The following is a 13475-nucleotide window of genomic DNA, read 5'->3' as shown; positions in this document are numbered from 1 at the left end:
ATGTTCGCAATGGCATCCCAAGTATCATCATACTATTATGGGATGCGATGCGAACATTTGTATTATGGGATGAGCGTTTCGCAGTACTGTATTTAAATGCTGCTACATGTAATGAAAACTAAGCTTAAGCTTAAGTAGGGACACTCTGGAGTTAACGTGACGCCACTTACTGTACTTACTGACTGCTGTAGGCTACAGTAAGTACAGTGGCGTCATGTTATGGGGCTAGAGTTAACGTTACTCCTGCTGTTTTACTGGGGGTCGGAGCTCGCTCTCTTAACGCCAAACTCAATGCCAAAACCTGTCCGTTTACTGTTGTCTTGCTTGTCACTAAGACAAGTGCTATACGAGGGATCAGCCGAGCAGTATTTTGGTAAACAAACCGCGTCACTGGGTGGCAACGGCAATGGAACCTAGTTCCATTAGCGCCAAGTGGCGCGAGGCGTGAGTGTCTGACTCTAGCCCTGGTGTGACAGCCTAAGTTTATTTATTTGTTGGACAGGCACAGTGGAGATTAAAAGATGGTAAAAAAGCAAAGAAGGGTAGTTTTCATCCGCCGGAGACTTCAGTGTTTCATTGTGGAGTTGTTGAATATGCGGACAGAAGTGCACAACAGCTGCTGCAGGAAGTAAACAACAATCACACGCACAGTAAACAACAATCACACGCACGCATATTGTATGGAGACAGGATAGTGGAGCGACCAGTTAGGCTGTCACACCGGCTAACTTTGTTTACTAGTAGGGAAATATGCATATTTGTAAATTGAAACAGAATCTGATAGATTCCTTTGCTATCGATTTAGCAGTTACTCTCCCTTCAGGTCTCATCCTGTATTATCCACAGATTTTTCACCTGCCTGTTGATCTTTTGTCGTTTATCATCCTCATTTCTATAATTGATCATTTGGTCGAAATCTGTGATGTCTGTGGTAGTCTGCGTCATGTCCGTTGTTGTAGAACTCATTAGCAAAACAACTGTACATCAACTTGTGAATTTCTTCCTATTGAAATGTTGCAATTGCAAGTGTGAGACACTGTGTGTGTGTGTGTGTGTGTGTGTGTGTCTGGGGGGGGGTTACACATTTTGTCGACATTTGTCGACTACAATACTTGGTGACAGATGTGCCAGGGACCTACGGTTTTAAGATATCAGTATGTTTTAATGAGAAAATTCATACGTACTCATCTCTCCTTATCCAGATTCATCTGCAGCCTGCCAGCTCGTCTGACAGCGAGGGCAGTAACGCTGGCGGAGGCAGCGAGGAGGAGGAGGAGCAAGAAGCTGTGGTGCCTCAGAAAGCTGACTCGGCGGAGCAGTGAAGCGGAAGCTGCCCCCTGCTAAGGTAACTGTAGTCTTTTAATTTCAGACAGTGTTTAACAGCCATCCACTGACAAGGATATCTCTTAACTCATTGAGTGCCAAGGACGAGTATGTTCGTCAATTCAAATACTAACGTAGAGTGCCAAGGACGAGTATGTTCGTCAATTGCGTTTTTTGACGGTGGGACGTGGATCAAAGCCTCTTACATCTCCTATAAAAATATGGGAGCTATTGAATGTGTATAACCTATTTTATAGAGCACTGGGGAACAGGAGCGATACATGGCTTCCTGATCAGACTAGCAGACCAACATGGCAGAGAGGGGGGGGGGGGGGCCTGCGCACCTGAAATGCCACGGATATAATCTCTAAGCCACTCCCACTTCCTGTTTGATCCTCTGATGCAAAGACGTAAATTGACATATTATAATTAAACAAGGGGGTCCCTGACAATCACATGTCAATCACATATCACTCTGTAACAATATATATATACTGTATATATAATGATAATAATAATCATAATTTCAGCCAGTAAGTACAGTTTGAACCAATACCTTTTAACTTGAAGAGCGCGGTGTTATTATTATTTTATTTTTGGGGGGGGGGGCGGGGGTAATGAATTTACATTTTGGGCTCATGATCATTATGAACCCCCCCCCCCTATATATATTATAATAAGATACAGGCCCCCAGGGCAGAAATACAGTATGGAGAAAAGGGTAGGATTCTAAATGGGTGTTAAACACCTGTGACATCACTTGTTGCTGGACATTCTGCTGGGGCTGACATCACAGGTGTACAGGTTCCATTTCAGGAACAGTTTTTACACAAACAAGTCTTGATGCAGCTATGTGTAATTAAAGGAAGGCTTTGCCGATTTTCAACCCACTTTGCATCAGTTTACAATCTCCGTAATATAAGCAGATGGACAGTGTTTACCTTCTCTATATATTCTCTATATATTTTCTGCATTGAGAAATCCTCCCCCGCCTGCTGGCATGGGTCATTAACGCTTGTTAAGGTTTTCAATTCGATTCTCCCTGGATGTGTGCATATAGAAAAAATAAACAATCTGTAGTTGGAACAGCCGCCCTCAAGCACAACATCTGTTAATTTTGCTGAAATATTCTGGACTTACTCATTACTGCTTTGCAACAAACTTATAAATCAGTGGAGATGTTTAAAAAAACATTCCATGTCCTCATTAAGTTGATGTAAAATCGTGCATGAATTGTAAACCCACTCCAGTTTTAAGATATTCCTACTTCACCAGCTGATCTGAATCATTTTCTACTTCCTACCAGGTGTATTCTATTGAAGATGGCCTGAAAACCTTTGACTTCCTGTCACATGACTGTATGACACTAGTTGTCGGGCAATTTGGTGGAGATGTTGCCATTGTGGATAGGCGCACCCCAGGGTAACATACTGCCATCTTCTTCAACTGTTGTATTAATGATTTAAAAAATGCAGCACTTCTCTATTCTTTACCATCTCTCTTCATCATGTTGAATGTCAGTAAGCATGAAGAGTGCTAACCGCCTGCTCTCTTTTTTTATTAATCATAAACAACATTGTCAGAAACATGCATAATGTTTTCCAGACTGGTACAAAGCTGCTTCTAATCTCTTAATGTTTTTAATTTCTCTGCAGCAACTCCCATGAGTCCCTCCACACCCTCTACACCCTCAACCCCAAGAGCCTTCACTGTGTTAGCGTCCATCCACTAAACAAGCAGTACTTTGCAGTGGCCGAGAGCAGGTATGACTCATATCTTTGATTAATTTATATTTTCTCCAGAGCAGTAATCACTTTGATCATTTGTTTTCTAAAGTTGTTAAATTGGATTGCCTGCTTGTAGTCAGTTCAGCTGTAGTCTGTCCAGTCTATAAATAGTCCAAACTAATTTTCCTTCTTCTCTGCAGGCTTGTGAGTATTTACGATAGCCGCTGTCTGAAGAAGACCGAGAGCCAGGCGGTCTGCCAGCTGCACGGCCACTCTTTAAGCATAACCAGTGCTTATTTCTCCCCTAGTACAGGGAACAGAGTGCTCAGCTCCTGTATGGACAACACGATTAGGTGGGGCTGACACAGCTTAAAGCACTTGCACTGCACTACTTGTTTTGGAATTACATCTCTAAATTGAATGTGCATTTTCTTTTCTTTTTCCATAGGATATATGACACCTCAGCAATGACCACCACAGCTCCTTTGCTGACTTCCATCGGGTACATCCACTCACTTGAACATAGCCTCTCAGTGTGGGAAAGTCATTATGTGACAGATGTCCCGGCACACACGGTTTAAGAAAAAATATCTTATTATACAAGCAAGGTGATGAACGTTTCGCCTAGAAGGCTTCTAGGCGAAACGTTCATCACCTTGCTTGCCCACAATAAATAAGATATTTTTTCTTAAACCGCGTGTGCCGGGACATCTGTCACCTACTAGTATCCTCCGACCCAGGCACCCGTATACTTTTTATATATCTTTATGGGAGTCGTGCTTGCTAACTGTTTTTCCAAAGTCATTATGTTACCTGATCAGGGGAGGGGAAATCAGGAAAGCTGTCTCAATCTATAGCCCCTTTAACACAGACTGTGAAAGCCGCGTTCGTTGCAGCGTTATGTCTCGCCTCCTGCAGTGTTTCCCCTAGAAAGATTTTCAGGCCTGGAGGGATTTCGAAATGTACCTCGACCGCAACGGTGGGGCCCCTCGCTGGTGACGCTAAACTTTTAGCTAACCTGTTCGCATCTATGTTCGCAATGGCATCCCAAGTATCATCATACTATTATGGGATGCGATGCGAACATTTGTATTATGGGATGAGCGTTTCGCAGTACTGTATTTAAATGCTGCTACATGTAATGAAAACTAAGCTTAAGCTTAAGTAGGGACACTCTGGAGTTAACGTGACGCCACTTACTGTACTTACTGACTGCTGTAGGCTACAGTAAGTACAGTGGCGTCATGTTATGGGGCTAGAGTTAACGTTACTCCTGCTGTTTTACTGGGGGTCGGAGCTCGCTCTCTTAACGCCAAACTCAATGCCAAAACCTGTCCGTTTACTGTTGTCTTGCTTGTCACTAAGACAAGTGCTATACGAGGGATCAGCCGAGCAGTATTTTGGTAAACAAACCGCGTCACTGGGTGGCAACGGCAATGGAACCTAGTTCCATTAGCGCCAAGTGGCGCGAGGCGTGAGTGTCTGACTCTAGCCCTGGTGTGACAGCCTAAGTTTATTTATTTGTTGGACAGGCACAGTGGAGATTAAAAGATGGTAAAAAAGCAAAGAAGGGTAGTTTTCATCCGCCGGAGACTTCAGTGTTTCATTGTGGAGTTGTTGAATATGCGGACAGAAGTGCACAACAGCTGCTGCAGGAAGTAAACAACAATCACACGCACAGTAAACAACAATCACACGCACGCATATTGTATGGAGACAGGATAGTGGAGCGACCAGTTAGGCTGTCACACCGGCTAACTTTGTTTACTAGTAGGGAAATATGCATATTTGTAAATTGAAACAGAATCTGATAGATTCCTTTGCTATCGATTTAGCAGTTACTCTCCCTTCAGGTCTCATCCTGTATTATCCACAGATTTTTCACCTGCCTGTTGATCTTTTGTCGTTTATCATCCTCATTTCTATAATTGATCATTTGGTCGAAATCTGTGATGTCTGTGGTAGTCTGCGTCATGTCCGTTGTTGTAGAACTCATTAGCAAAACAACTGTACATCAACTTGTGAATTTCTTCCTATTGAAATGTTGCAATTGCAAGTGTGAGACACTGTGTGTGTGTGTGTGTGTGTGTGTGTGTCTGGGGGGGGGTTACACATTTTGTCGACATTTGTCGACTACAATACTTGGTGACAGATGTGCCAGGGACCTACGGTTTTAAGATATCAGTATGTTTTAATGAGAAAATTCATACGTACTCATCTCTCCTTATCCAGATTCATCTGCAGCCTGCCAGCTCGTCTGACAGCGAGGGCAGTAACGCTGGCGGAGGCAGCGAGGAGGAGGAGGAGCAAGAAGCTGTGGTGCCTCAGAAAGCTGACTCGGCGGAGCAGTGAAGCGGAAGCTGCCCCCTGCTAAGGTAACTGTAGTCTTTTAATTTCAGACAGTGTTTAACAGCCATCCACTGACAAGGATATCTCTTAACTCATTGAGTGCCAAGGACGAGTATGTTCGTCAATTCAAATACTAACGTAGAGTGCCAAGGACGAGTATGTTCGTCAATTGCGTTTTTTGACGGTGGGACGTGGATCAAAGCCTCTTACATCTCCTATAAAAATATGGGAGCTATTGAATGTGTATAACCTATTTTATAGAGCACTGGGGAACAGGAGCGATACATGGCTTCCTGATCAGACTAGCAGACCAACATGGCAGAGAGGGGGGGGGGGGGCCTGCGCACCTGAAATGCCACGGATATAATCTCTAAGCCACTCCCACTTCCTGTTTGATCCTCTGATGCAAAGACGTAAATTGACATATTATAATTAAACAAGGGGGTCCCTGACAATCACATGTCAATCACATATCACTCTGTAACAATATATATATACTGTATATATAATGATAATAATAATCATAATTTCAGCCAGTAAGTACAGTTTGAACCAATACCTTTTAACTTGAAGAGCGCGGTGTTATTATTATTTTATTTTTGGGGGGGGGGGCGGGGGTAATGAATTTACATTTTGGGCTCATGATCATTATGAACCCCCCCCCCCTATATATATTATAATAAGATACAGGCCCCCAGGGCAGAAATACAGTATGGAGAAAAGGGTAGGATTCTAAATGGGTGTTAAACACCTGTGACATCACTTGTTGCTGGACATTCTGCTGGGGCTGACATCACAGGTGTACAGGTTCCATTTCAGGAACAGTTTTTACACAAACAAGTCTTGATGCAGCTATGTGTAATTAAAGGAAGGCTTTGCCGATTTTCAACCCACTTTGCATCAGTTTACAATCTCCGTAATATAAGCAGATGGACAGTGTTTACCTTCTCTATATATTCTCTATATATTTTCTGCATTGAGAAATCCTCCCCCGCCTGCTGGCATGGGTCATTAACGCTTGTTAAGGTTTTCAATTCGATTCTCCCTGGATGTGTGCATATAGAAAAAATAAACAATCTGTAGTTGGAACAGCCGCCCTCAAGCACAACATCTGTTAATTTTGCTGAAATATTCTGGACTTACTCATTACTGCTTTGCAACAAACTTATAAATCAGTGGAGATGTTTAAAAAAACATTCCATGTCCTCATTAAGTTGATGTAAAATCGTGCATGAATTGTAAACCCACTCCAGTTTTAAGATATTCCTACTTCACCAGCTGATCTGAATCATTTTCTACTTCCTACCAGGTGTATTCTATTGAAGATGGCCTGAAAACCTTTGACTTCCTGTCACATGACTGTATGACACTAGTTGTCGGGCAATTTGGTGGAGATGTTGCCATTGTGGATAGGCGCACCCCAGGGTAACATACTGCCATCTTCTTCAACTGTTGTATTAATGATTTAAAAAATGCAGCACTTCTCTATTCTTTACCATCTCTCTTCATCATGTTGAATGTCAGTAAGCATGAAGAGTGCTAACCGCCTGCTCTCTTTTTTTATTAATCATAAACAACATTGTCAGAAACATGCATAATGTTTTCCAGACTGGTACAAAGCTGCTTCTAATCTCTTAATGTTTTTAATTTCTCTGCAGCAACTCCCATGAGTCCCTCCACACCCTCTACACCCTCAACCCCAAGAGCCTTCACTGTGTTAGCGTCCATCCACTAAACAAGCAGTACTTTGCAGTGGCCGAGAGCAGGTATGACTCATATCTTTGATTAATTTATATTTTCTCCAGAGCAGTAATCACTTTGATCATTTGTTTTCTAAAGTTGTTAAATTGGATTGCCTGCTTGTAGTCAGTTCAGCTGTAGTCTGTCCAGTCTATAAATAGTCCAAACTAATTTTCCTTCTTCTCTGCAGGCTTGTGAGTATTTACGATAGCCGCTGTCTGAAGAAGACCGAGAGCCAGGCGGTCTGCCAGCTGCACGGCCACTCTTTAAGCATAACCAGTGCTTATTTCTCCCCTAGTACAGGGAACAGAGTGCTCAGCTCCTGTATGGACAACACGATTAGGTGGGGCTGACACAGCTTAAAGCACTTGCACTGCACTACTTGTTTTGGAATTACATCTCTAAATTGAATGTGCATTTTCTTTTCTTTTTCCATAGGATATATGACACCTCAGCAATGACCACCACAGCTCCTTTGCTGACTTCCATCGGGTACATCCACTCACTTGAACATAGCCTCTCAGTGTGGGAAAGTCATTATGTGACAGATGTCCCGGCACACACGGTTTAAGAAAAAATATCTTATTATACAAGCAAGGTGATGAACGTTTCGCCTAGAAGGCTTCTAGGCGAAACGTTCATCACCTTGCTTGCCCACAATAAATAAGATATTTTTTCTTAAACCGCGTGTGCCGGGACATCTGTCACCTACTAGTATCCTCCGACCCAGGCACCCGTATACTTTTTATATATCTTTATGGGAGTCGTGCTTGCTAACTGTTTTTCCAAAGTCATTATGTTACCTGATCAGGGGAGGGGAAATCAGGAAAGCTGTCTCAATCTATAGCCCCTTTAACACAGACTGTGAAAGCCGCGTTCGTTGCAGCGTTATGTCTCGCCTCCTGCAGTGTTTCCCCTAGAAAGATTTTCAGGCCTGGAGGGATTTCGAAATGTACCTCGACCGCAACGGTGGGGCCCCTCGCTGGTGACGCTAAACTTTTAGCTAACCTGTTCGCATCTATGTTCGCAATGGCATCCCAAGTATCATCATACTATTATGGGATGCGATGCGAACATTTGTATTATGGGATGAGCGTTTCGCAGGCAACGACACGTTTACATGTTTTGGAACAGCGCCGCACGCTGGCACAATGCTCCTAAAAGCAAAATGCTGATTGTTTTGAATGATTTGGCATCTTCTATTACTGTCAACACCATTATTGCTATATTGTAATTGTAATAATATGCCATAAAGGTATATTTAAATTTTGGGGAGAGCAGAAAAACAAAAAAACAAATTGCAATTCTTTTACTGGCCTGGCGGGGGCGCCGCCTGTAGAATGATGCCTCCTGTATAAAAGTCGCAAGAACGGAATGGCGTGTCATTTTGTTACGCCTTTCGTTCCCCCGGTAGAGGTAGTATCAGCGCAGAATCGACGTCTGTCTAAAAGGCTAAGCCGCGGGAAGACGGGAATCTCGGCTCATTCATAAAGAAATGACAGGAGGACTGAGGGAAAACAACCTCCAGATTGAAGTTCTCCGATCAGAAATAAGTTAACCGAAGCATATCTGCAGGCTGTCTCGCCTGTTGTGCGTTCCCTTACGAAAAACAACTAATGTTAGCATTCAGACTGTGCTCCTACTATAGCCCGAGTCACTTGAGCAGGTGTGTGCCTTGCGTTGCCCACTGTGCCTGAGATTCGCTCTGTTCTTCTGAAAGTGACATAACCAGAAGTAGAAACCAAGTGGTCTATAATGACCCCGTCGATAACGTTATTAAAATCAGACTGCAGCTGTTTCACACTTTTTTTCTTCCAGTCAACACGCTTTCAGAACGGACTTAATTAGGCTACTTCACAACATGGGTATATGCTTTATAAAAAAACTGGAACCAAAGGTAAGAAAGCCTTCCGTTACGTGTAGCTTGTAATACATGATGCTGCCTCTGTGATCCATAAAGTCGATCAGACGAATATTGAAAGTTGCTCGTTAAATTCAGGTCGCACTGATTTACCTGTTTATATAAAGGCAAAATAAAATTAAATAAATAGACTCCTCGGACATAATAAGCTTAACGCCCATGGTTCACGCCTAATTTCAATCCGGGAGGGGTGGATGCTATCTAAAGCACACTCCTGTATGGCAGGGCTGCTTGGTTCTGTGTGAAAGTGCAGAGAGGGCCTAATGGCGGATCTTCATCAGTGCCACAGTGATTGATACATTTGAGTTTTGGGTAGTAGAAGGTTTATCTCAGGTCATCATAATACTTATCACTGTTTCTATTTTTATTACAGTTTTATTATAAGCCAGTATCACAGCGACAACAAGCCTTTCCAACTCGGCACTTAAATTACGGTACATAAAAAAAATGTCAAACCAAAATTAACAATCGTGTGTCTTTGGTAGAAATATGCAGAAGAGTAGAGTGCACGCACATCCAAGATTATTTCAACAGGTGCTGGAAAAAATACGCGTATAGAAAAAGAAAAGGAAATCCGCACACTGTTTTTTAAGCTCCCACGGTTAGTTTTTTAATTACAAAAAAGCAACATTTTGACCCTCACGGGTCTTCATCAGGCAGTACAGAGAACAAGCTCTCTGTGCATGGGCATATATATAACCTCACATGGGGTGGTGGTGCCCCAATCAGGTGATGACAGACACCTGTGATCATTACAAAATACATAATTGTTGAAAGAGTAGGTCTTTCCACAAGAATACAACTTTTTTAAAGATAAAATGTCCTTGTGGATTAGCTTATGTGGGGAAAATGTCTAGAGCCCTCCGCACTAGGATTAGCGAGCATTGCAGCAACATCAGATGCGGTGATGAACGTAACCCTGTTGCAGTCCACTTCAAACAAGCAGGACACAGCATCTCCTCACTCCGGTACATGGGGATAGAGAAGGTTGAAAAGCCCCCTAGAGGAGGTGACCACGAACAATGACTTTTACAACGTGTGGCTTTTCACATATATACACTCAACACGTTGGCACCGTATGGCCTCAATGAAGAACTAGACGTCAAGCCATTGCTGTGATGTTTTAACTTTATTATATTCTGTTGTTATATGTATACACCTTGGCCATTGTAGACATGTGCCTGGCTCTTCGGTCATGTGGGTAGCACGTACGACTCTCACCTGGGAGTCCTGGGTTCAAACCCTGCCTGAACCTACCTTGGCCTACCGTACTATACTTTTACATTTCTTTGGTTTCTTATTGGTATAGATAGGGATAATAATATTCACCTGCATGTTTTACTTCTTGTATTTCTTTTGTATCGGGTATTTTAGAATTTGTTTACCTCTGTTATTATATGATCTTTAAAAAAAGTTGTATTCTTGTGGACTCTTTCAACAATTATGTATTTTGTAATGATCACAGGTGTCTGTCGTCACCTGATTGGGGCACCACCACCCCATGTGAGGTTATATATATGCCCATGCACAGAGAGCTTGTTCTCTGTACTGCCTGATGAAGACCCGTTGCTTTTTTGTAATTAAAAAACTCACGTGGGAGCTTAAAAAACAGTGCGGATTTCCTTTTCTTTTTCTTTGGTAGAAAAAACCACATGAAAAGGCAATGCAATTGTTTACATGCCATTACTCCTGCTACAGTGAGTCCAGTCAGATTTTACTAGAAGTGGGTAACACATTCTTCATCAGACTATACTGTATGCTAAGTTGTCTGAAATTTATTTTCAGACATAACCTGAACACAGGCCGATGGCTGACGAAGCTATCAGCAGTGTGGGACCCTAAACAAGAGGACTGCTTTGTGGTGGGAAGCATGGAGCGGCCTCGCCAGGTGCAGGTCTTCCACGAAAGCGGCCAGCTGCAGCACTCCTTCAGAGACGACCACCACCTCAGCACGGTGCTGTCCATCACAGCCTTCCATCCTACAAGGAATGCTTTGCTGGGCGGCAACAACTCAGGACGCCTGCATGTCTTCACCAACTGAGACCAGGACCAAAACGTGCACGAACAACGCCACCATTTATAAATGCCTACATATGTCTATTATGAAGTCCCACAAATTGGATTTGTTTCAGGATAATGTAGACTAGGCTACTAAATCATTGTTTTTAGGGGGCATCCTGTTTCAAATTTGACCAGCAGATGTCCCCAGGTTCACAATTGGTTCAAAGCTTCAGAAAACCTAGTTTCTCCCTTTACTATTTGTCTCACTTTCAGGACTATTTCCAACATCCTGATACTCCAACTGCTCTTTCAAAAATAGACAGCTGTCAATAGCTGCTTGTTTTAGACGTTTTAGCTATCTGCCAGGCTGTTTGCCTTGGGCAACATCGCCATCTTCTGGCTGTTTTGCGTAATGCACCGTATGGCGAAGAATTTAGACTGTTCATTCTTGGAGTCACAATTGATTGAGTTTTATACTGTTCTCTTAATGGCAGGCCAAACCTTGGAATATTGTCTATATGTTTTTTTTCTTGTTTCTTTTGACTGCTGTTTGCATTTAATACATTAAGCCTTTACTGTACGTCCATCAATTACTGCGACGTGGCCTTTGTAGAAAGCCACCTTACCCAGCGATCTGGCTTGCTTGATTTTCGGCCACAGTTGTTCCCTTGCCTGTCGATCCTCCCAGGTGAAGTCCTGCACGAATGCACAAAAAAAAATAAAAAAAAAAATCCCTGGAGTCATACGCCTTCAACGTGAAGGGCAAGATTAGCGAGGAGGACGAGAGGAAGGTGCGGAGAGGTGCCACCAGGCCATCGCCTGGCTGGATAACAACCAGCTGGCTGATAAAGAACAGTACCAGCACCCGTAGAAAGAGCTGGAGATTGTGTGTTGTACCAGAGAGCAACACCTGCACAGGGCTGCAGAGAGCAGGCGGGAGCCGGCTCACAGTCCCACCGTTGAGGAAGTCGACTAGAGACTTCAGACTATGATAACTACAGTGGCTTCAAACAACTTTACCTCATGACTCCTGTTTGTCACTTTGTGTCCTGACTGTTTATGATGTTTAAGTCTGAATATTTAGACATCTGACATTTGTAAAAAAAAATATATATATTGATGCATCGCTGGGCGTTTAAATAGAATTGACTATACAATATATTTTTGTGTGGTCTTTTACAGTTCATCTTTGTGGTTTCATTATATTTGATAGAATTTGGAGTTGGAAAAATGTACACCCAATGGGTCAGGGAAGATAAAACAGAAAAGCTGGGGAACACCATGGGGAACCAAAGCGAGACTCACCAGTCATTCTTCATCTCGGATGCAAGTATAGTTTAATCAGCAGCATTTTGCAGTATTAAAATTCTGCTACCGGTACATGCAATGAAAACTACCTTAACCATGAGAAAAACAACAACTAGGGCAACAGTCTAGCATCGGTCACCCGAATGAGGTTGGGTTCAAATGAATAACATGTTGTGGTAAACCTGTGTGTGGGGGGGGGGGTTATGTGCCAGGACTGATTGGGGACTGATTGGGGTGATTGCCTCCAGCCGTGGGGTGGGGGTGAGGCTCTGGGTTAAAGAGCAGAGCCTGCCAGTGATTCGGGGTTGCTGGAGAGTTTCGTGCTTGTGTGTCCCGTGCCCATGAGAGGAGGACAGCTGCCTCCCTCTCAGCAGATATAGGGCCGGGGAGTCCGTACAGTCCACTTCGGTCACCACCCGCTCTCCAGCCAAGACCAGCGTCCGGCCCGCCGTCGTACGCTGCCAGCACCACCGACCAGCCGTTTATCCCCAGTCGGAAGGTGCCTAGCTCAGACCCCGGGGGGGGGTCTCGCCGACGGGCGAGTTAAGTTTTAAGTCTTATCTTGTTTATGTTTGTTTGTTTATTTGGTTTGTTTATTTGGTTTATTTGTTTATTCTTCTTGTAGCCACAGATGATCCGGGGGGTCCTAGTAGGCAGCCAATTGTTCCAAGGGGGTCAGTGTCATATTTGTTTGCTCTTTGCTTGCTGTGCATAACCCGGGCGGTTTGGGGTAGCCCTGTGTGGAATGTTTGCTCTTTGCTTGCTGTGCATAACCCGGGCGGTTTGGGGTAGCCCTGTGTGGAAATGTAGCCTAATTGCTGTGTAGCTACTGCATCTATTGCACGCTAACCGTGCCTTTGGAGTTTCTCACGTGTGCTGTGTGTGCATAATCATTGGCCTGTTGTGGCCCAGTTTGCAGTGATTTCATCTTCATGTGTGTAGTGGTGTTGCCTTATGATAGACCCCAGGGACCGTTGGGAAGCGTATTTGATACTCACCTGTGATCACCTCTGTGTTTTACTCTGTTGCCAATAGCCTGTAATAATAAAGCTATCTATTTTTATATACTCCTGAGATTTGTGTTGCTTGCCTCCGTCAGAGCCCTT

General features: G+C 43.5%; 1 protein-coding gene across 1 annotated transcript; it reads left to right on the top strand.

Moving 5' to 3' along the window:
* Nucleotides 1-6708: 6708 nt before the first annotated feature.
* LOC310771649 (WD repeat-containing protein 76-like) lies at nt 6709-11101 on the top strand (the record flags this gene model as incomplete). The annotated part of the gene is made up of 2 exons (XM_083664211.1): nt 6709-6813; nt 11009-11101. Coding segments are annotated over 2 exons (198 nt in total), but the record flags the coding sequence as incomplete, so codon positions are not given.
* Between the last annotated feature and the right edge of the window lie 2374 nt (nt 11102-13475).

This window comes from Poromitra crassiceps (genome assembly GCF_964638095.1).
Source record: "Poromitra crassiceps genome assembly, contig: HAP1_SCAFFOLD_944, whole genome shotgun sequence".
In the NCBI taxonomy this organism is placed as follows: Eukaryota; Metazoa; Chordata; class Actinopteri; order Beryciformes; family Melamphaidae; genus Poromitra; species Poromitra crassiceps.
The sequence above is the reverse complement of the archived record's forward strand: the minus strand, read 5'-3'. Positions and strand labels throughout refer to the sequence as shown.